At 41.2% G+C, this 22,570-nt stretch overlaps 3 protein-coding genes across 3 annotated transcripts; 2 read left to right on the top strand and 1 right to left on the bottom strand.

The window, feature by feature from the left end:
• Positions 1-623: 623 nt before the first annotated feature.
• On the top strand, positions 624-9,510 carry wasf2 (WASP family member 2). Its single transcript, XM_028036489.1, has 9 exons — positions 624-771; positions 2,601-2,764; positions 2,880-3,014; positions 3,122-3,275; positions 3,695-3,812; positions 3,889-4,007; positions 6,299-6,454; positions 6,685-7,142; positions 8,311-9,510. Exons 2-9 carry the CDS (start codon positions 2,632-2,634, stop codon positions 8,466-8,468), a joined length of 1,431 nt encoding a protein of 476 aa, XP_027892290.1. The 5' UTR covers positions 624-771; positions 2,601-2,631; the 3' UTR covers positions 8,469-9,510.
• A 1,991-nt stretch (positions 9,511-11,501) lies between these two features.
• On the bottom strand, positions 11,502-14,898 carry gpr3 (G protein-coupled receptor 3). Its single transcript, XM_028036487.1, has 2 exons — positions 14,634-14,898; positions 11,502-13,099 (listed from the first exon to the last, which is right to left on the bottom strand). The coding sequence occupies exon 2, from the start codon at positions 13,068-13,070 to the stop codon at positions 12,078-12,080; it is 993 nt and encodes a 330-aa protein (XP_027892288.1). The 5' UTR covers positions 13,071-13,099; positions 14,634-14,898; the 3' UTR covers positions 11,502-12,077.
• Positions 14,899-17,067: 2,169 nt separating this feature from the next.
• On the top strand, positions 17,068-20,515 carry cd164l2 (CD164 sialomucin-like 2). Its single transcript, XM_028035281.1, has 6 exons — positions 17,068-17,735; positions 18,016-18,102; positions 18,319-18,411; positions 18,485-18,517; positions 18,652-18,811; positions 19,727-20,515. Exons 1-6 carry the CDS (start codon positions 17,657-17,659, stop codon positions 19,740-19,742), a joined length of 468 nt encoding a protein of 155 aa, XP_027891082.1. The 5' UTR covers positions 17,068-17,656; the 3' UTR covers positions 19,743-20,515.
• Positions 20,516-22,570: the final 2,055 nt, after the last annotated feature.

The raw sequence follows: 22,570 nt of genomic DNA, 5'->3' as shown, positions 1-22,570 counted from the left end.
TGTTTTCATCGTTTAACAAACCTCTCAGGCCTTTACAGGAAAGCTGTACTGAGACTAAAATACCCTGGGGGGGCTATTAATTAGCTGATTTCTGGCAAGCACTTGCTTGCACTGCATTTTATTTAGAGCTGTCAGAGTAAAATGAGTGAATAAAAACTAACTATTAAGGTTTTTATTAGTAAGACAAAGCTATAGCTATTCTCCCACAGAGAATAGCTATAGCTATTGTATTGTATTACGCTCCACCACAGTATCAGATTTTAGGCCGTTCCATTCTTAATTTAATTTTCAGATTATTTCTTTCCGTGAAAGGCTCGGCACTTCCCGTTTAAAATACCGCCGCTGAGAGGAAGGATGCACTTCACCACCATGAACGTTTAAGTGTTTCCCTACGCAGAAAGCTCCAGTGCCAGTCATTCCTCGGACGCGTTCCAGCTCGCTGGGAGCGCACTCTGGAATGCGGCGTTGCCTCTGCCCTCCCTTACGAAAATTACGGACAGATGTTTGCCACTAGCTTGGGTGGAGTTGCGCTCTTTACGTTGAAATTTCCACATCCTGTTCTTCAGCTCGAAAGCGCAAGACATCCTCCATAGCCAATCACCGTCGAGAAATCCTGTCCGTCAACCAATCAGAAGTTACCAATTCCGGGACTCGCGCGAGCCGTTCAGGCTCGACTCGCTGTGCCGTATCTCTCAACATTTCTTGAGAAAACCTCCCGATCTAACAGCCACCAGGTAAAACAGAGTGAACCTACAGGTGCGCGTTTTAACGGTAAGGGAGTAAAATTGATTCAGTTTTGTTTATATATGGTGACGGGTACAAAAAGCACCCTTGTTTGAGGGTTTCTTCGCGATAAGGAGCGCTTACAAGTTTACTTCCTGCTCCGACAAGGCCGAGATCCCAACTTACATTTAGCCTGTTTTAGCTAATGTTTGGGCGTGAAAGCGTTCGCTGTTTTTTTTTTTTTTTTTTTTTTTACCGATTTGATTTATAAAAGTGTAGTATTAGACCGTACTGAAGCTGTGTTGACGTTAAGCAATGAAGCAAAACTCAGTTATTCAAATCCACAGGCTGGCTCACTGTCACTGCCGAGCACAGGGCAGGCAGTCCCCGGGCTTTTATGTTTTTGAAGTTTTCCCATCAGTGTCAGTGCTTCATTTTGGAGTTTTGGAGCATAGCAACAAGTTTACCAAGTGGAGGAAAAAGTGCAACACAAACAGCTCTCTTTGTGATGCTTACGCTATGAATCATCTCTTCAGTTGAGTACATCATTTAACTGGACAAACTTGTAATTAGGCAACCAAAATGGGCCCAACAAGGAGCCACTGAAGGCACTGAGCTGTCAACCATATTCTCCTGTTACTGTCTGCAGCTGATATTAGGTTCACAGGTCAGCTCCATATCACTTCATATATTTACACAGCTGCAAACATAATCGAAGGGAACTAGCTATCCTCAGCAATCTCTTCTCTATTTTAACCTTTCAGTTTGGTTCACTCAGCTGCTGCATAGTAGATGCTGATCTGAGCTAAGCAGCAGTTTTGCTTCTGCTTTAGTTCTGTGTTATTTATATGTGTGTGCAGTGCTTGCTTAGTCATGGGCCTCTTGACTTATTTAGACGTGCAAAAACGCTTTAGTAGCTGGCAAGAAATGTATTTAGTCTTCGGGTCATTAAAAAGTCAAAAATTTGGACTGGAAATTCTTGAGTGTGGCAATTTTTCAATGTGAGCTAAAGAAACAGACAGACTGCTTGTAATAAAATTGTCAGTTAACATTCCTCTTTAAAAGCTTCAATTATTCATATCTTAGCACTAAGCATTTGGTGAAACATGAAATATTAATTTGCTGATGGTCATATACAAGACTTTTGACAAATTAGTGTTTTATTTGAAAATTTGTGAAATAGCAGCCAATATAAAATGCATGTACTATGCCCTTTTAAGGCCAGAATGCCAAAGAGAAACATCTTTACATTTTGCTCTTCTTTCTTCTTCTTTTTCAGTTCCTCATTTAAATGTTAGAAAGATTTTTAAATAAATTGAATGTCAGTTATATTACAGATACGATAAGTGTGTAAAATATATAAATGTACATTGCCTTGTGAAAATATTCGGCACCCTTGTACCTTTGCACATTTTGTCACGTCAAACCCAGAAAGCGCAATGTGGGCATTTGAAACCTCGGCGGCTGTCATGTGAGCGCTGTGTGTCGTGAACTTGATCACAAAAACACTCACCCCACAGTGGAACACGGTGGTGCCAGCATCATGCTGTGGTGTTGCGTTCCTTCAACATGGACAGGAAAGCTCGTCAGTTCTTTTGGAAGAAATAAAAAAGTCTTGAAAGAAAACCTGTCATAGTATAGTTTACTAATAATGGAGTTACACTACAAATTATGACTTCACAATTAATGTTTACGACATAAATTATAAAATGTTTGTGGTTGTAAAGCGAATGTGAAAAAGTTTGATAGATATGAATACCTTTAGAACTGTATTATCAGTAGCTATACATATCGATAAGGAAGTAATTCTGAGTTTGGACAACATCTTACCCAGCTCCACAGATCAGTAAACAATCCTCTCTCTTCCTTTGTGTCAGGGTTGGGCCACCCTGCCTGCCACCTCCCATCATGCCTTTGGTGACTCGGAATATAGAGCCACGGCACGTGAGCCGTCAGACCATCCCTTCAAACATCCGCAGCGAACTGGAATGTGTGACCAACATCAGCCTGGCCAACATCATCCGGCAGCTCGGCAGCCTCAGTGAGTACCAGCCAGGTTTACTTTATTGTTGCTCCTACCTACCGGTTGAATGTACTTGTATAACATTTAACAGGCTAAAGAAAGTTGTGGTGTGTTTTTTTTGTTTGTTATTTAGGTAAATATGCAGAGGATGTGTTTGGGGAGCTTTTTATCCAGGCTGGAGCCTTTGCTACCAGAGTCAACACGCTGGGCGAAAGAGTTGATCGCCTACAGGTTAAAGTCACCCAACTGGACCCCAAAGAAGAAGAGGGTAAGTTCTTCGTCCTGGAAGTTCCTCCAGAAACTATCTCCAAGTTCCCTCTTTCTTGAGCAAGATGATCTAAGTTGTTTATGCAACTTCTCGTTTGTTTCTCCTAGTTTCTCTGCAGGCCATCACTACCAGGAAAGCCTTCCGCAGCAGCCTGACCCAGGATCAGCAGCTGTTCACCAGGCCGTCTCTGCCTGTCCCTGTACAGGATACTTACACCACCTGTAATCCTCCGCCACCCCTCAACCAGCTCAGCCAGTACAGGTAGGATGGAGTAGGCAGGAGCAGCACATGCAAATATGAAGAACACCTCCCAAACATGCATCAAAACTTAAATTATGGACATATTTTAGCAGCTAAAACTTAAGGTTTTCAATGTTTCTGGGGCATAACTTACACTAGGAAAAGAGCTGCAATTTTTGATGGTTTAATTTAATGAAGTTCATCTACCCCACAAAACATGAAAAAAAACTTGTATAACAAGAAGTCAGCAATGCAAGGAATGTGTCAACTTAGATTAGACACCATTAGTTTATTTTAAACATGCAGAAAGATAAGTGAGGAAATCTTATTACTGAAGTTAAATGGCTTATATATACTTCTACTCTTTAAAAAGATTATAATCTCACAGCTCACAACAAAGTGTGACTGTTGCTAATAATGCCTATAAATATTGTTTGCAGGGAGGATGGTAAAGAGGCTCTGAAGTTTTACACGGATCCGTCCTACTTCTTTGACCTGTGGAAGGAGAAGATGTTGCAGGACACCAAGGACATCATGAAGGAGAAGCGCAAGCACAGAGTGAGACACACTCCCAAAGTTAGAGTAACATGTTACAGCGTCCACCATTTTATTTAACTCTGTGTTTTTTGAGCAGAGAGAGAAGAAAGACAACGTGAACCCGAGGACGCTTCATCCTCGGAAGATCAAGACCAGGAAGGACGAATGGGAGCGGCTGAAGATGGGACAGGAGTTTGTCGTACCAAAGAATGAAACGTGAGTAAAGAATTACTCACTAGTGCAGCTTTTTGAAGTCTGTACTGTGTGTTCATGAACCCGGCAGGCTGGAGCGTAATGGGCTGTTTCAGTCATGAACTTTCAGCTGATTACGAATTTCATTTCCTTTTTCAGGGAGTTTGATGCCGTTTTTAGAACTCTGTGTACACTGAATTGCTATAAATAGAAAGAGGAGTAATTGGAACAAATGATTTAAGTTTCTGTTTGCTTTCGGCTTTTTTAATGGAAACTGTAACAAACAGATACGGCATGCATAACAACTTTAAACCTTTCATTTTAATCCTGATTTATTACGTTTTTATTGATCGTTTGGATTATAGCAACTGTAGTATTTGTAGTAAACCATAGATTTGACAGATTTTTAAAAAAAATACAATTTCTGTGTTCAGTTCTTTTAGCTCATACTTTTTTTGGTGGTTACCTAAAGTGGACGTGCTGGGTTGCCATGGTTTTCAGTTGGTATCCAATTGATTTTTGTCAGCTTTTCAAGGAAGAAAAAAGTGTAACCAATTTTTTTTAATATGACATCCGTGTGGTTTTTTTTGTTTTTTTAAATGGCTGTTATGCATTTGAAGAGCTTAAATGCATCACATTTTCTCTAACCTTTTTTATTATTGGGAGAAGCAACTAAAGCCTTTATTATCGAACAGAGAATAAATGGCAGTGGACGCTAGTCATTTCACTCCTTCACCAACAGCTGTTGTATTTTTTAAAATTTGTTTTGGACTTTTGGACTAAAGAAGGTTGTAAAGGTTCTCCTACCGGCTATCGTGCGTGCAGTGACATGTTGACGGCAGCATCATGCTCTGGAGATCCCTCAGCAGGATACAGGGAAGCTGTTCAGGTATGATAGGAAGATAGATGGAGCTAAATAGAGGGGAAATCCTCAAAGAAACACTGTTACAGACTGAAAAAGAGGCGAGACTGTGACTGAGGTAGACCAGACGCAAGATAAAAAGAACTGCTCAGATGTACAAAGAAATTCCCTGAAGTTGACGGCATTCAAAATTAAACAAGACATATTGATCCAGACATGTCACTAGATCAATAGAAGGGAGTTTTAGTAATGAACCACTAGAGGTGTTTATTTCCATGCAGATTTTGCAGTGTTTAATTTTTTTTTAGATGCTGAGGGCAGGGATACATCACTTATGAATGGTAAAGATTTAAGGAGTGAAAATATTGACTTTCTGAATCTATTGCCTCAGATTTGGCTTTCAAAGCAAAATTCCCATTAGCCGCTCATGTGATTCATCCCCTTTTCCCCTGCTTATCAACGGATCTGTACACACTGATGGGGCGGCATGTGCTGTCTGGGAATGTTCTCAGGGGGAAGGGTGTAGAGCTGATGGTCCAAAATCTCTCCAGTAAACAACAAAAAATGTGCCTCCACCATTTTGTTCTTACTTTTGATTGTTTGTCTTTTCCGTCGGATGTAAAAATGATTGTATTAATGCAAAATATATTAGACTGTAAAATGAAATGTGCCGCTAAGTAAGAATGGGACTGCAGTTCTAACGACAACAGATATAAAAAACCTTTTGAAGAACAATAGTTGTATTTCTGCGCAGCAATCTGTAGACTATATGACTATATATGACTATATATGACTATATATATATGACTATATGAGATGCTCTTCATTGAATATTCTACAATTTTATTTTTCAGTACTCTGAGTCACCAGTTTTCCTCCTGGGTCTTGTCCATTTGTTGAATTTTTCTATTCTTTGTGTTTTCTGCAGTCTTACTATATGTGTCAGGTTTTTTCCATTACTTGTTTTGATTTTAATAGTGATTGTATTACATTACATTTTGTTGTCATTGCTGTCTTTCAGAATTCCAACCAGGTATTTAACTTTCTAGTATATAACATAGACATTCAAAAGCAAATTATATCTTAGTATTTTGCCCAGTTTATTGTTTGTGTCTTGCCAAAAACATGTTATGACCGGATCTTCCCAGAATACATGACGATGGTGAGCATTATTCATGCCATGTGAAATAAGATCTGATTGAAGAGTTTCCTATTAATTTGGGATTTAATTAAGAAAAAAAAATCAAAATAACATAAGATTTCCATATTTCCAGGTTAGACTTTGTGTTCCTTAAATGTTCAGGGGATTATTTTTACCTGCTCCTTTAAATTCACCTCTAATTAGCAGAAGTTGGTAATTTGTTCTGTTGCTCTGATCTTTTCCTCCACTCGGTCGGTGCAGCTGATGTGCTTGATTTGACGCTGATAGCGAAGTTGTTTTGTTTGCGTTCAGAAATTCCTCAGAGGGACGGCATGACAGCATCGGATCTGGGGAGGACTTCCACTCAGATGTCCTTGAGCAAAGCACGGACTCTTACTGTGAGCCTGGCTCGCCTCTGCCTCCGCCTGGCCCTGACGACATCCTGCCTCCTCCACCCCCAGACATGGCGTACGTACTTGTAGCATCATGCACTCTGCCCACACATGTTGTCGGCACATGGTCGCCCTTGGCAGCATGTGGTGAAAGCGAAGCCACGTTTGCTGTGGCCATCTCATCTTTTTGTTAACTTGAACATAAGCAGCCGTGGTGAACCTCAGCACAGATATAAATTGTTAATGGAGGGAAGTGAAGTCTCCATTAAGGTCTGTTAATGTCTAATAGCGACTTCTTCTCTGCAGGTTTAATGATGGAACAGCAGCTCAGCAGAGAATCAGCATGCTGAGTCCAACCCATCCTCCTCCAGCGCCTCCTTCTATGTCTCCCCCACCGAACTCCCGCCCAAACCTTTCCCCACCCCCTGCACCTCCTCCCCCACCCCCACTCTCTGGTTTTGCTCCACCTCCTCCTCCTCCTCCAACTGGCTTCAATGGCATTCCCTCCCCACCTCCACCCTCCTTTCCATCTCCACCCGCTCCGCCTCCACCACCCGATATGGGAATGGCTCCTCCTCCACCGCCAATCCCTACAGGTGGAGGACCTCCACCCCCGCCGCCGCCTCCTCCACCCCCCGGGCCTCCTCCTCCACCCTCTGACTACAGTGCTCCTCCACCTCTCTCGGCCCCTAGCTCTGCTCCAAAACCTCAGCCGGCTCCTGTCAGCGATGGTCGCAGTGACCTGCTGCAGGCCATCCGACAAGGTAAGACGTAGCAGAAACACGTCAATGGAAACATGAGTCTGCTTCCAACAGGTTCCGACTCAGTGAGAGCAGTGAGCAATAATTTTTATTGAATTAGTCATTTTAATGTTTTGGTATAACCAGTGTTAAGTGACATCATGTACAGCTGAAAGGCTGACATTTAACTCAAACTCTTTATTTCTGTTGGTGGGGGAGTGTACTTGCTTCTTATAATTAAACGAAGTTGGTGTCAAACGTTTGTGCAGGAACATTTTTGTTTGTGCTGCTGTCATTTTAAAGATATTAATAAATGTTTCTAGTGGTCATCAAAGGTCAACCAAACGTTTACAAAATCAAACAATTTTGGGTCAATAAACTGTGCTCCAATTTTTTATCTGCACAAACAGCAAAATTAATTCATATCAGTTTTGTTTGATCTGAGTCAGGGAACAGGTTGATCTCTGACCCCCTTTTTATCTAATCTTAAAAATTGACACCTTATTTCGTTTGATTTTGTAAATGTTGGCCGGCTGGTTGACTTTTGATGACCTCCTGCAACATTTATTTATATCTTTAAAAATGGCAGCGGAACAAACATTTATTTATTTTTTGCTGCACAAACACCTATTTTGTTTAACCCAAAGTAGTTGGGTTGGCAACTTCACTCAGGTCCTGAACCTTAGATATAAGATAAATGCATAAACATTAAGTTTTCTTACCTTAGTGAGAAATTAAACTTAAGTGGAAATGAAAAGTTTTTCTGCAGCCTGAAAACAATCCCCAATCATCAGGCCTCCACCACCATGCTTCAGAGATCATTTATTTTAAAGTTATTGTTCGGGTGTGCTTTTTGCATTTCTTCAGGATTGAAACCTTGCAATTTGTTGAAGTCAGATTCATTTTTATAGACAATCAATTTTAGGCAAGCAGCTAAGCAAGCTGTATTTCTTAGGCAATGTATGTCTGGGCTTTTTTTTTAACTTCTCTGAGCCTACAACAGCCAGACTCCAGGATGAAGTCACTGGAATATTGTTTTCTTTAGAATTGCATAGCAACACAAATTTGCCAAAATGTTCACATTTGCTGATGGTCATGCAGTTTTTCAGCAGACCAGGTTTTATCTTCCTGGTTCTGCAGGGGCTTCTTACAGCCCATTATAAACTAAACATCGACTAACTTCTTTTTCTAGGTTTCAACCTGCGTAAGGTGGAGGCTCAGCGGGAGCAGGAGAAGAGTGATCACTTTGGCAACGATGTGGCCGCCATCTTGTCGCGCCGTATCGCCGTGGAGTGCAGCGACAGCGAGGACGACTCCTCAGAGTTCGACGACGAAGAGTGGTCTGAATGATGACGTCTCTTCTCAGCTTCACTACCACCATCTTACCTTATTAGCCTTGATCAACATCTGTATTACATTCTTCCAGTATCAGTTTGTTTTTCTAAGCCACTCTGTGCAGGCACCATGACGTTTTTATAATCACATTCCTTTACCGGTTTATTCCAATTATTCAAACTTTCCGAGGCCCTGTGTGGAGAACGAAAGTGTGACTGGTTGCTTGTATCCCAGTTTGCCAAAGCCTTCTTAAAGCAACTCATAGTGGTTGATGTAACAGTATTGCGTGACGTGAAACTCGTCTCCCTCCTGATCATCTGCATAAACGAATCACTTCTGATTTTTATTTTGTTGTTAGTCAGAGTTTCATGCCTCGTTTCATTCACTGTATGACAAAACTAATAGAACAGGTTTGCACATACGCGCATAACATCCTCAATTCACGTTTGCTGTGTGCCCTCCAAAGAGACATGAAATATTGACTTTAAAGTAATTTTATGCCAGAGATGTGTGTTTCTATTCCATCATGAAGTCAAATTATTGCTGTAATTTTAAATCCCCTCTAAGGCACATCTCTGCCATTTTTTTCATCCCATCTTTCTATATTAATTCCTTTTCTCTGTGGAACAAATAACTGGTAAACAACCGGATAAATTAACTAACCATAAATGGTTGTAAGATATTGCCATACTGAACACATGGAGATAAATATGAGGTATTTGTATTGAATTTTATTTTTATTATGTTTTTTCCTGAGACTATCTTTATTTTTTTTTCTTGGGGGGGATGAATCAAATTCTGTTGCCATAATCGGTGATCAAATGAGGCATTTGTTTGCCTCATCCAGTGCCTTTCTACTGGCAGTTTAGTGTCTACGCTTTAATTTTTTTTCAGCCTATTTAATAGCAGGTTTAACTGATTAATCAAATTTAAAGTGCCTTTTATGTAAAGTGCATCAGTTCTGCTGCACAGTTGCACAGCATGTCTTGCCAAATTGATGCTTTTCCTCCCATAAGTTCCAAATGATTTGATTCAATAAATATTATTTGAATTTAAATTCTGGTCTAGATTTCTGTGAGATTGTTCTGAACAACGTTATGCATATGTATTCAGCGCCCCTGAATCAATATTTTATAAAAGTCTTTCTCTGCTGTTACAGCTCAAAGTTTACCTCTTCAGCTCAGGGACTAAAAGCTTTGCCCATTATTTGCAAAATGACTCTGGCTCAGTCTGATTGGATATAAAAGCAATTTTCTAGTCTTTTCAAAGAGTCTGCTGGATTCACAGTCTTAAATTGAGTATTTTTAATAGCAATTTTTAAAGGACTTTAAATATATCCATATGTTCTATGCAGCGTAACCTCAGTAGCTAAAGCCTGTGTGTACTTGAGACCCAAATTTGCTGTAATATGTATTAATACACAGTAAAAACCATCTTGGCATAACTGACCTGCTCTTGGAGGTCCGATGAATGCCACCCCTGGATTGACTGCTTTGTAAACACCAGCCTATAGTGTGCTAAGTAGTATTTTGGCCTTCCACTCTTTTTTACAAAATATTTTAGAAACAAGAAATCAGCCAGTAGGCAAATTTCCAGAAAATAATTTGAAGTTGCATTCCACAAAAAAATCTGCAAATAGATTAGTAGGTGTCCACTGTATTAGGCTGTAATAGTATTTATAAACATTATAAGACTGGACCACTGTCCACTATAAAAGGAGTTAAACTCTTGACTAGCATAACATTTAAAATTTTGTCTCTGCAAAACCTTGTATTTAATATCTAGTTTTAAGGGACAAAATGTCTATGTTCCCTTATCTGCAGGTTCTGCTTGGTGGGAAGTCTATGTTTAACAAAGTTTGGCTTCAAAACAGGCATTTTGTGAGTTTAGCATTTATAAAGCTCATTGTGTTTTGTGTTATAAGGCTTTCAATTCAGGCCCTGAGATCACATCTCGGAGCAGAAAATTATAAATGTAATTTAATAAGCTTTTCTTTTTTAAAAGTTACACAAGTTATGAGGAGCTAGCTGAATTAAACTAGGTTTATTTCCACAATTCAGAAAGATTTAGAGTTTAAAACATACTCTGCTCGAAAGCCTTTAAATTTAACATAGTAAAACTTATGAAAGCCTTACTTTAGGTCTGGGCTTTGACTGGGTCATTATAGCACCAGGGGTTTTAATTTAAGTCATTATTATGTTTAGATTTACTGGAAGTTGAAGTTCTGCTCCACTTTAAGTATGTTGCCTTCTCTAAGGTTTTGTTCCAGGACTGCATTTAGCTTCGTTCATCAGCTCTGAGCAGCTTCTCTGTCTCTGATGAATGAAGCGCATCCCCACAGCATGATGCTACTATCACCACGTCTCACACTGGGAATGATGTGCAGATTTCTGCTATCTATTGGGGTTTGCATGTATCCCAAGTAGTTCGGCTTTGGGCTCATTTGACTAAAACATCTTCATTCACTCGCTTGCTGTCCGTTGTGGCAAACTGCAGATAGGATTTTTCATGTTTTATTCCAACTGTGGCTTTTCCCTTCCACTTCACAATAAAGTTCTACTATGGTTTGTCAAGTAAAAAACACCAAAATCTGTGGCTGTAACATGATATAATGTGAAAAATGAACTTTAAGCATTATGCAGCGCATTATGAAAAGTTCCTAAGAGATAAACCTTTAAAAACAATCCACAAGCTTTATCCATGACTCACTGTTATTTTTTTTTATCAGCAGTGGACACCTTTCGACTGCGCCTGGATCTAAACGTGCGGGGGTGTTTAAAGATCAGAAAACGAGTGGAAAGTGAGAAAACCCTCTTGCATAATCGCTTTTCCCTCAAGCCGTGGCTGCTTTGTAGATTTTAAAGGGATGTGTGAGATTCAGAAAGACTGTAATGAGGTTGCAGATTGCATTGGCAGCCAAATTATTCGGAATGCTTGAGCATCAGTTTATCCAGAAGTGAGTTAACGAGCAAGAGAAAGAGACACAAATTCACTAAAAGCTTCCTGCTGCAGTAAAAAAAAAAAAGAAAAAGAACGGTGCCGACATCATACAGTAGAAAAAAAGACTTATTTATTATTCATCAGTATAAAACATTCATCCATCTCCAAAAGGTTGTGCAACAAAAAAAAACAACAACAAAAAAAAAAAACACACGGTCAGTACATCTCAAAGTGCTTTTATCAGCATGTGCAAAATATATTCTCGCTTGTTTCTCACACAATTCAAGTAATTAAAACTGGGCTTTGGATCACACGTTTTCACACCATGAGGTGCTAAAAACCCAGCGCTCTCTCCTCTTAAAGTGCTCACACTGATGTAGTCCAAACTTGTAACGTCCCTATGATTGTTTAGTTCTGGAGATCCAGCGGAGCTACAGTCGTCTGAGGCACAAAGTAGACACCGGACAGTACATTTAGTCCCAAGCTGGCTGCCGACCAGCACTTTTCAGTGCATTCTGATTTGGAAGCCTTCAGCTCTGAAAAAATGCTGCTTGGGCGTGTAGGCGTGTTTCACTCAGTGGGGGAGGAAAAAGTTTTTCACTTTTTGAACGTTTACGACACTGAGAGTTTTGGCACATGCACAACAATATGTCTGGCATAGATTGAGTCCTGCTTTGACTGATCTCACACATCGACTGGGTAGTGAGTGTGCGTGGTGTTTGAGGATCTGTGTGGGCAGCAGGCGTGGAGCAGCACCTTCCGAATGTCTTTGTTTCTCAGGCTGTAGAGGATGGGGTTGAGCAGGGAGCTGCCGGCCGCCGGCACCAAGGTGGCGTAGGTGTACAGGGGAGGGCTGGATGCGTCTCCGAGCAGCCCCCAGAGGGAAAAGGGCATCCAGCAGCCCACAAACACACTCAGGACCAGGATCAGGCGAGAGAAACCTTTCCCTCTGCTGTGTCTGCTTGGGTACGGCTGGTTGGTGGGTAGGAAGTGCCTCTGGGTTGCAATGGCGTGTGCGTGCCGCCTTGCAACGCGGCAGATCCCTGCGTACAGCTGCAGTGTTACAACTACAATCATTAGGAAGCCACCACATAGCAGGGATAGATAGGTGCGGGTCAGAGGTCGGGCTACAGAACAGGAGTTTGGCTCTTGAAGGCAGTGCCATCCCATGGCAGGTCCTGCGCCAATGACACAAGCACCCAACCACACCAGCAGAAGAAGGGTGGCGGCCCTGCGCCGAGACTGGCCCGAGCCGTAGGTGAGGGCGTGGCTCAGCGACAGGTATCTGTCCAGGGCGACGCCCATGAGGCTGCAAAGGGAGGCGGTCAGGGAGGTCACCAGCAGCCCAGAGGTCAGCAGGTCAGACCAATCACTGGGCTCCACGCAGAACCGGAAGAGGAAGTGCAGAAGGAGGGCCACGCCTGCCAGGAGGTCCGCCAGGCCGAGGCTAGCCAGCAGCAGGAAGACCGGGGCGCGGAGAGATGGGGTGGCCAAGATGGTGGTCACCACAATGGCATTCTCAGTGGCAATGAGAGTCCCTGAAATGCAGAGGGCCACGCCCCAGATGGTGAGGGGTGGGAGCTCGGGTTGAGTGGAGCTTTCCTGCTGGTCCAGCGGGAAGAAAGGTTCCAGACCTGAGGACTCATCCCAGGGCAGCTCTGAGGCGTTGAGGATCATGGTTGGTTCAACAGTAGCACCAGTAAAACCTAAAAGAAAGAAAGACAGAAGAAAATGAGATTACCTTTAATGATTCATTATTGCATCTCTCTGTGTGCATTAAGCTGGAATTTCCAGGGAACATTGTGTAGTTTTGAGCCTCTTAGGCAGTTGCGTGGAAATTGTGTACTTAATGCAATTATGGAAAACCTCAGCTGTTACACTCATTTAGTCTCTGTGGAAATCCTAGTTCTGGGTAGAGAATCATATGTTTGTTCTGAAATGTATCCTCCAAAACAATACATCTAGAAACTGTCATCTTAGGTAAACTGATTTCTAAAGGCCATGAGTTGTTTATGTATTCCTACACTGCCTGACATTCACGCCCCTGGATCTTTACATTTTGTCAAAGTGTTTTATTGTAAAAATATGTTACAGACCAACACAATGTCACACATAACTGTCATCTGGAAAGAAAACAATACATTGTTTTGGCAGAATCATGTACAAAGGTCCCCCCCCCTCCGCCCCAGCAGGAACACAGCAGTTAGTCTGAGATGATGGGAAAACGATTGGAGAAAGATAAAGGCCATTCCTATAGAAAACCTGGGCAGAAGTTCGTCTTCTACCAGAAGAATGTTCTTAAACATGCGGTCAGAGCTGCAGGGGAATTGCTTAGATCAAAACATTTTAGTTGTCGAAGGAGCTCAATCAAAGTCTGGACCTCTAGCTGGCAATCTGTGTCAAAACTTTAAAAATTGGTGTTCACATCCAGCTAATCTCTACCTGATGTAATTTTACCCTCAAAAGACTTCCAGCTGTACTTCCAGCAAATATGTTTCTTTACAAATCGTGAAGTATTAAGAGAAATTCACGGCATGTTTTTCGGGGTTTTTGTACTCTCTCACCCTTTTAAAAAAAGAAAAGAAACATCAACACAGCATGTGTCCTTTTCTTTCTACTTCTCAAATATATGTGATACTTTGTGTTGGTCTATTAGCTAAAATCCTAATAAAAAATTCTGAAGTGCATAACGTGTACAAAATGTGAAATAAGTCAGTTAATTTCTGCTAATCAGGATCAGATTTTGTAAATGTTAACTTGTTGGTCAACAGTATCAGTGACATCAAATTCTGTTGGTAAGTTTTGAGGACTTGAAAGATCGACAGGCCTTCTTAATGCAGCAAATTAATTATTAATGCATACAACATAAAACCGCGTCACTGTAAATCCGGGATTGACATGATTTTATAACTTACAGTCCATATTTTCTTCCAAAAAAAATACCAATCATACCAGATAGAAGTTCCTGTTAGTTTATTTTTCAGACCTTCTCGTTTCTATTTTAAGTTGGATCTGCGGCACGCAGGAGTCTTTCATCCTCCCTGCTCTCCAATCCCAGAGCAAGGAGGAGGTACAGTATTTCCCACCTCCTTGTGCGGAGAACCTTGTTGTGTAACAGTCATGCTTGCAGGTTCACTGCACCACATTCACGCACACACGAAAAAAAAAAAAAAAAGAAAAGAAAAGAAAACGTGCATCCAAAACAGCATGACTATTGATGCACCAAATGATGCCTCTTACCTTTTAGAAAAGTGGTTCGCAGTAGCTGAATATAATCCGTACTCTCCTCTGATCAGATCCAGGAGAAAAACGGATGAAGACGAGGTGATGCTGCGCGGGTTTTAGAAAAACTTCAGTCCCCGAGCTTCTGTCTGTCTCTTAGCTCGGTTCGCATCCCCACCTCCTTTTTGCCTTTCTTCTTCAATCTCTCCGGAGCGCTTACGGTGGGCAGAATGGACGCTTTTCCGCGGGACTCGTCCACAAGAGAGCTTGGCTGACGTCAGTGACTGGGAGCCTCGGCCAATCAGAGGCACGCATTTGGTATGCGGCGAGAACGATGAAGGAAAGAGGGTGGGGGGGGGGGGGCGGTGTACGTGGAGTAATTTCATTCAGAAAAATGCGGCATCCCTGTCGCCCCTCCCACTGCGGCTCCATGTAGATCTCATTTATGGTAAATGATGACTATCAACAGACGTACCCCCTCTCACCGTCCACCTCTCCCGCCCCTCTCTCTCTCTTTACTACAACACATTCATCAATGTGACCCAGAGAGGATGAGATGGGGCTTGCTTTGTTTCGGCCAATAAAAGTCCTCAGCTGTTTTGGGGGAGTCGGCGCCGGAGCTGTCCGTGGTGCTGAAACGCAGCAGCACCGGGGGATGACTCATGGGGCGACGTCCTGCAGAGCGACGCGAATCTGCGTGCAACGAACCCCTGTAGGGGCTGTACATGAAAAACATCCAGTTACATCGGCAGATAAAGAACCGTGAGCGTCAAAAACCCACAGATTTGTGCAATTTATTATGCGTGTCAGTTATCGATCTTGGATTTTGAAGATTTGCTCTATCCTTTTTTTTTTTCTTCTAATCTATTAGGCTACTACAACTATCACTGTTTCTTGTAGTTATGTTATAAACAAATGAGAATAATTTTGATACGCAGGAGAGGAGTTTTTTCCCCCCTAAGTACAGTTTTTAAATGTAATTTAAATGAGATATCAACGTAAGCAATGGCATCAATAGAAGCAACTGAATATGATTCAGGGATATTAGCTTCCCCCCCCCACCCCCTCACCCTCATTCTCCTTGAAGAACTTTACATTATGAAGCAAAGCCGATGTTACAAAACATGCAAGGAAAATAGGTTGTACTGGTAGAGATAGTTTATTTCCACACTCTCAGACATCACAGAAACACAGATTTTAGGTTGCATAACGAAACACGAGAAAACAGGCAATTTTAAAATGATCTGTGTCACCTTTATTATTGGTTTAATCCAGTTGCGTTATGTTTTAAAATGTGAAGTTAAACCACCGGGAAGCAACAATCAGATTGTTTCCTATTCTTCAAGGGTTTTTTTCTTCTTCATCAAATTAGAGTGGAAAAAGGGAGAGTTCTTCCTTTTTCTGTATTCCGAGCATTTATTATGGCTAATTTGATTTGCAGTAACGATTACATTTCCTGTTAACTAGGGATAATTTAGCACATTTAGTTTGCTGCTTTCTGATGCATTTTCTCGTCAGTTAACAGAGAAAATCCATCCCTGCAGGGGGGCGTCGGTGGGGGACGAAAACGTGGCTTTCCCCTGTCTGACAATGAGCGTGGGTGATGCAGGATGGATGTCTGTGAGTGGACGCAGAGCAGTGATCTAACTGGAGGGAATCTCGTTCTGACCGAACCTTATATGGTCGCGCTTCCTGCACATAAATGCCACCTACGCCACAGAGACGCTCTGGAGTAGCTACAACGCTCGTTACCTTAAAAAAAAAAAAAAAAAAAAAAAAATATCGCGAGCTTCTCCACATTTCTGCAACATCACAGCTGTTTTTTTTTTCCAAGATCATCTGTCCTGCATGAATAATTTCCTCAGAGTAGATGTCAGGGACATCATCAATATTTTTGCAAACTGTCTGATTCTGATACTCCAGTCTTTAAGTGAGATGCATATAGATGCATATCCTCGACACATAGATGTTTTTGTGTATGTTTAATTGTGCTACGAGTGGGAGGGGGAAAAATTGCTTGTAAAGATTGTCTCCTCTTTCTCTCTACTGACTTGTCAGATTGTTTCCACCCAGACAAGTTGGGAGTCAATGCCACGTTGTATCATGTAAGCAACATGACTGTGAGAGAAAGAGGTGGTGATTGTGGGGTTAATTGTATTAACATGCAAAGTGTGTCGTGACTCTACTGAATGGTCTGGTTGGTCGCTGTGACTCAGTGTATCTCAATGAGACAGCTGCAAGGGTATCTATCTATCTATCTATCTATCTATCTATCTATCTATCTATCTATCTATCTATCTATCTATCTATCTATCTATCTATCTATCTATCTATCTATCTATCTATCTATCTATCTATCTATCTATCTATCTATCTATCCATCCATCCATCCATCCATCCATCCATCCATCCATCCATCCATCCATCCATCCATCCATCCATCCATCCATCCATCCATGTGCAGGTTTTGTTTTACTTTAGATGTACAGAATGTTTTGTATTTTCTCTTAGTTAAAGCGACACTGTATTCTCACTTTTCAGTAATAGGGTTAATATTAACAGCACTGTATCTCACCACATTAAACTTTAAGCAGAAATTGGTGTTTAGATGCTCAAAGTAGATTTCAGAAAACTGCAGTCTTGAAATGGGCTGTGAAAGGAAAACTGGAAACCAATGTATCGACCTGATCGATCCTGATTTGGACGAAGTTATTCAAGCTCCTGCTTTTTGTGAAGACGTGAGGAAATGCACGTGTCTGCTCATGCGAGGACTGCTGCGGTAAACAGGTGTCAGTCTGTTCAAACCGGTGTTTGTTTCAGGAGGGTTGAGGTGGGACACCTGGTTGCCAGGGGAACCAAGTTTGGTCTTGCTCATGTTACCAGGTTCTCCTGGTCTCTTTCTCGGTGTGTCCTCGCTGGGAACCATATCTCTTTTGGAAACTTTGGATTCTCTTTTAAGGACTGGCTGAAGCTAGTTCACTTTTTGCTGAGAATTTGCTGAAGTTTTAGGGTGTGAACTCCAGACATTGGTGTTTATCACAATGGAACATTTAGCAGCAAGGCTCCTTTTTCTGTCTGTGCTGCTTCTAGCAGCGGTTCCTTTTGCACACTCACAGTCAGGTAGGAATCGTTTGATGGTTATTTTTTCATGTAAGAATAAATTTTGTTCTGTACATTTTACCCCAACCTTGTTGGCTTAGTCTTTCTGAACCATCTTTATTTGGTTCAGAAATAAAGATGGCTACTGGCTGTCCTACATTTTTGTAATGTTTCTCACAAACTCAGTGAGATTAATTTGTAAATTTTTTCCCCCTCTTTATCTCATATCTTAATCATTGAAAATGTTAAAATTCCTGAATCGTATGATGATTATGACTGACGGCACAGTTTTATTCTCCAGATTGCTCCCAGGCTGAGTCATGTGACCTGTGTGTTGGAGACTCCATGCTTAACCTGACAGGCTGCGTCTGGAGGCTTTGTCCAACTGGTAAGAGCACACACACATGCACACCCCCACACACACCCACACATGCACACGCACACACCCCTCCGCTCCCCACACACAACTGACCTCTGATAGTAATTCAATCATCACAGCTGCTGTAACACAAGGTCTGGTCGTTTGAACCAGAAGGCTGAATTATTTAGCATCCCACGAACGCACGGTGACACACAGTGAAAAGCTGCTTCTGTTTTCTCTCAGGTAACGACACAGGCATGTGTGTCACTGATCAGGGGGATTCTGCTGACAATGGCATGAACTGCAGCTGGACCAGAGTTTCTGAACTGTGCACAGGTACTTAAAAACACAAATCCATTAAGTATATTTAAGACGCTTCTCTAACTCTATCACACATTTCATTATCCAGCTGTAGAGAGTGCTGCTGCCGGTGGAGACTCAGGTAAATTGAATCAGCTGTGTCTCAGCTGCCACTTCTACCCCTCTCCTTTCTTTCTTGCGTCAAACACAATTCTTTGCACCCAGTCGTGTTGATGCGATGGCAACGGGAACTCTGTGAACTTTGTTCTCGTACAGGTGGTGACAGCAGCTCCGACTCAACTTCCGAGTTTTCCCAGGCCAAGTTTGACATGGCCAGCTTCATAGGTGGGATCATACTGGTTCTGTGCCTGCAGGGTGGCGGCTTTCTTGCCATGCGCTTCCTCAAATCCAAAGAACAGAGCAACTATGACCCCATGTGAGTATGAGCATGTAGGTGTAAGAGATCCGGCACCTATTCATGTCTGAGTCACCAGTTGAAGTGAGGCACCAGCAGCCCCTGGTGGCAAGAATAATTTACAATATGCACTGTGCCTTGTAAAATCATTCATATCCCTGGACTTTGTTTTAACATTTTACAATGTAATGCACTTTTCTTAGGATTTCATGTGTTAGACCAACATGGAGCATGTTTGATAAGTGGAAGGAAAAGGCAGAAAACATTCGTCAATAAAATGTATCAGAGAGACCAAGGAACAAAGTAGATATATTAGGGATAAAGATGTGAAGAAATTTTTAGCAGGATTAGAATACCAGAAGTTTGGAACATCTCAAGCTCTGCGCTATCCATAATCAGATAAAGGCAAGAATATGGCACAACAGCAAACATGATTGTGGCACGAGTCCAGCAGGCACATACAGCATTCGAAGCTCATAATCTGTTCACAGGAAAATGTTATTTCCACACTCCACAACAGTGGCTCTCCTGGAAAAGTGGAAAGAAATTGTTAAAAGAAAGCCATCATAAGTCCTGTGTAAAATTTGCCACAATTAGTGAAGAGTAGACAGCAGATGTGCAGAGGAAAGGTGCTATGGCCATAGGAAAATTGGACAACATGCAAAAGGGGATGGCTTAGATCAAAGGATATTTGGACATATTCATGTATTTCACTTCTTTCATTTCACAGTTATGCACTAACTTGGGTCAGTCCATGACATAAAATTCCTTGAAATTTGTGGTTGTAACCAGGCAGAATGTGGAAAAGCTCAAGGCTTAGGAACACTTTTGCAAGGCACCGGAAATCACTCTTCAGCCTCTCAGACCTCCATTGTGTAACGAGTCTGGTGACAAACTCTTATCAGTCTGCTTACAAATTGTTCTGTCTTTGCACAGAGAGCAGCCACAGTGAAGACAAGATGTTTGAAGGGCAGACGGGATGGAGGACAGCAGCAGCAGCAGCAGCAGAGCGTGACTCATCGAGTAATGACAAGATATTTTTGTGTTGTTGTTTTTTGAGCCCCTGTCATTTTTGGTTTGGTGCCCTTCATAAACCCCTGTGGGATGGCTATGTTTATGAGAAACATTTTTTCCCCTATATTTTGACTATATTTATGCTTGTATTTACAGTTCATCAGTGGCTTTGAGACATATGCTGTGAATAATACACAGCTATTGAGAACGGGTTACACAACTGTGCAGACAGTAGGTCAGAAAAAAAAGCTTCACAAATACTCTTGTTCATAAAAGAGACCGTTTCATGTGCGACTAAGAAGCATTGCAATAAATATTATCTTGCTTTACAGTGGAGTTTTAATGTTTGTGAACTGGTTTTTATTTATTTGTTTGTTTTATTTATTTATAATTTATCATCTTGCACCACATGATGATAATCAGTTGTGCTAATGCACAACTGATTTCAGAAGACAGGACATTCACAGGCCTTTGCAAGCTCCTTTGAATCTAGTTTCCTGCCCCAAAGAAACTAATTGGAAATAAAGTTAGGCTCTCAACAATGACTTAAGTTTTGTCATTCTTGTTAAAACTTAACAATTATCAAATCGTTCATTTTATTTAGAATTGTATTACATTGTTAATTTTACTATTTTTCTTGTTTTCGTAATGGTGACACACTCTTCCTGTTTCCAATGTAGCACAATAAAACACCAAACCTTGATACTACCACTGCCATGCTGAAATGCTGTTTTTTTTTTTTTTTAACAAACATCACTCTCATTCTGATCTTTTTCACCTCACATTCCTCTTACTTGTCTATACATTGCCATTTAAAAATGCTTACTTCTATCTAATTAATGTCAAGAAACCATCTTTGTACTGACTGTCTATTTTTCAATGTATTTTTTAAAAGTTGTGGGGGAAAAAAGTAAGACTTCATACTTCCCATTGACCGTTCTTATCACTTGGTGATGTTTTCACATGTTACATGACTTGTCTTTCTGTGTTGTTCTTATTGCTTTAATCGACTCTGAATAATCACCTCTCAGTCTCTTAAGACTGAGAGGTGATTAGGTGTGAACATCAGGTAAATTTTAGAGATCTGTAACTTCATGATGATATGATAAAGGGATGAATAACAGTTGTGGTGTCCCTGTGTAGAGCGTCTCTAAGTCAGGGTGAGTGTGTAGCGCAGGCAGAGAACTGGTCGAGGCCTGAAGGGGAGGAATGGTGAGGCCCGTGTGCCAAAGCTTTACAGGCTTGAATAAACCCACACAAAAAGGTTTTCCCAACTGAGCAGACGATGGCTCTTTTCCAAGACTGTTGACAAAGAACAGGACTGAACACAAGCCTTTCTCACTCCTAATCTGCCCTCCCCCTACACACACAAACACTTTTCTACTGCGTGAAAGGGAAGTCCAACAAACACCAATAGTTAATGTACAACCGACCAGTCTTTCCTCCTTTCGTAAAACATGAGGAATCACTCGTATGAGCAGGTGTGTACGTGTGTGCTAACTCACTATTTGCTTAATAGGTGTGGAAAACTGCAGGGAGACGAGTTAAATCCCACCTCCACCCTACCATTTGGCAAAACATCCTTGTGTGGGGGTGTGTGTGTGTATGTGTGTATGTTTGAGTGTGTCATGTCACCCTGCCAAATATCCAGTTTCAGAATAACTTATTTAAAAGGAGTTCTTTAACATTTAAGCCAAAATTTTTAAACAAACATTATTATTATTATTATTATTATTATTATTATTATTATTATTATTATTATTTCACAAGTCAAGTGCCAAAGAGGGCAAAAACTATCTGTGGCAAATAAACAAAAAAAATTAAAACCTGAAACCAAATCTCCATCAGTTCCTGTTCATATACAAACTAGCATTAGCAATGTAGCATAGCTGGCTACAACAGGAAAGTAGCAGTGATGGGGTTGTTTATTATCCATTTTCTAGTTTTTGACATATAGGGAACGTTTAAGCAGATAACTATTGTAATGGTATAAGTAAATAATTTTAATACTAGTGTTAGAAAAAATTGCCTCAAAAAAATCAGTGAAAAACCACTTACAATAAATCCATCTCTATTTGTAATTTCTCTATTCATTACACCAACCAAAGGTTTGTAAGGCTGTGACAGCTAAAGCTGCTGTGTTATACTGTTGAACGGGAAGAACATTATGCAAAACTTTATTAAGCAAAAGATAATATCTGTAGTTGCACCCAGCTGCATCTTCCTGTTTTCTATTTGTGACCTGTGCTGTCGTTGAGTAAACCGTAGAAGTATTATAAGCATATCAAAACAGGAACACAAGGCAACATAACAACAGCCATACCCAAAATACACACACTGGCAAAAACAATGTACACAAAGTCAAGTACAACTGAAAAATAGCCAGACTTGGAGTACCCCTGACATTTATGCAACTACCTTGAATAACCACTTCACGCATGTTCACGATGAAACCCATCAAATTCCTTTAATTGGTACTTTGATTATGCATATAGATCCCCTGCCTATGTTTACTCCCAATTGTGCTGCCCTTAGGGCACTCCAGGCATGTATTGCACTCGACTCCTGTGGTATGTAGCACCTAGATGTTGGCAATTCCTGAATCATATTTGCTTTGGGATAGGAAACTTTATCCCTTCTGAAAGAGGCCACATCCATCAGAGATAGTTGTTTCCATAAAAGGGTCTGAAACAATGCTTTTGTGGGTTATATGTGTCACACCCAGAAGGAGTAAGCGTGCCCGTTTCTCCAGCCTCTAACACATTA

This window comes from Xiphophorus couchianus, chromosome 13 (genome assembly GCF_001444195.1).
Source record: "Xiphophorus couchianus chromosome 13, X_couchianus-1.0, whole genome shotgun sequence".
Lineage (NCBI taxonomy): Eukaryota > Metazoa > Chordata > Actinopteri > Cyprinodontiformes > Poeciliidae > Xiphophorus > Xiphophorus couchianus.
This window is presented reverse-complemented; position numbering and strand designations above follow the sequence as displayed.

Bases quoted from the DNA above. Each gene is read 5' to 3' on its own strand.
- gpr3 (XM_028036487.1), bottom strand. From the start codon at position 13,070: ATGATCCTCAACGCCTCAGAGCTGCCCTGGGATGAGTCCTCAGGTCTG.
- cd164l2 (XM_028035281.1), top strand. From the start codon at position 17,657: ATGGAACATTTAGCAGCAAGGCTCCTTTTTCTGTCTGTGCTGCTTCTA. The intron at 17,736-18,015 runs GTAGGAATCGTT...TTTATTCTCCAG, and splicing joins TTTTGCACACTCACAGTCAG to ATTGCTCCCAGGCTGAGTCA. The intron at 18,518-18,651 runs GTAAATTGAATC...GTTCTCGTACAG, and splicing joins TGCTGCCGGTGGAGACTCAG to GTGGTGACAGCAGCTCCGAC.
- wasf2 (XM_028036489.1), top strand. From the start codon at position 2,632: ATGCCTTTGGTGACTCGGAATATAGAGCCACGGCACGTGAGCCGTCAG. The intron at 4,008-6,298 runs GTGAGTAAAGAA...GTTTGCGTTCAG, and splicing joins GTCGTACCAAAGAATGAAAC to AAATTCCTCAGAGGGACGGC. The intron at 7,143-8,310 runs GTAAGACGTAGC...TTCTTTTTCTAG, and splicing joins GCTGCAGGCCATCCGACAAG to GTTTCAACCTGCGTAAGGTG.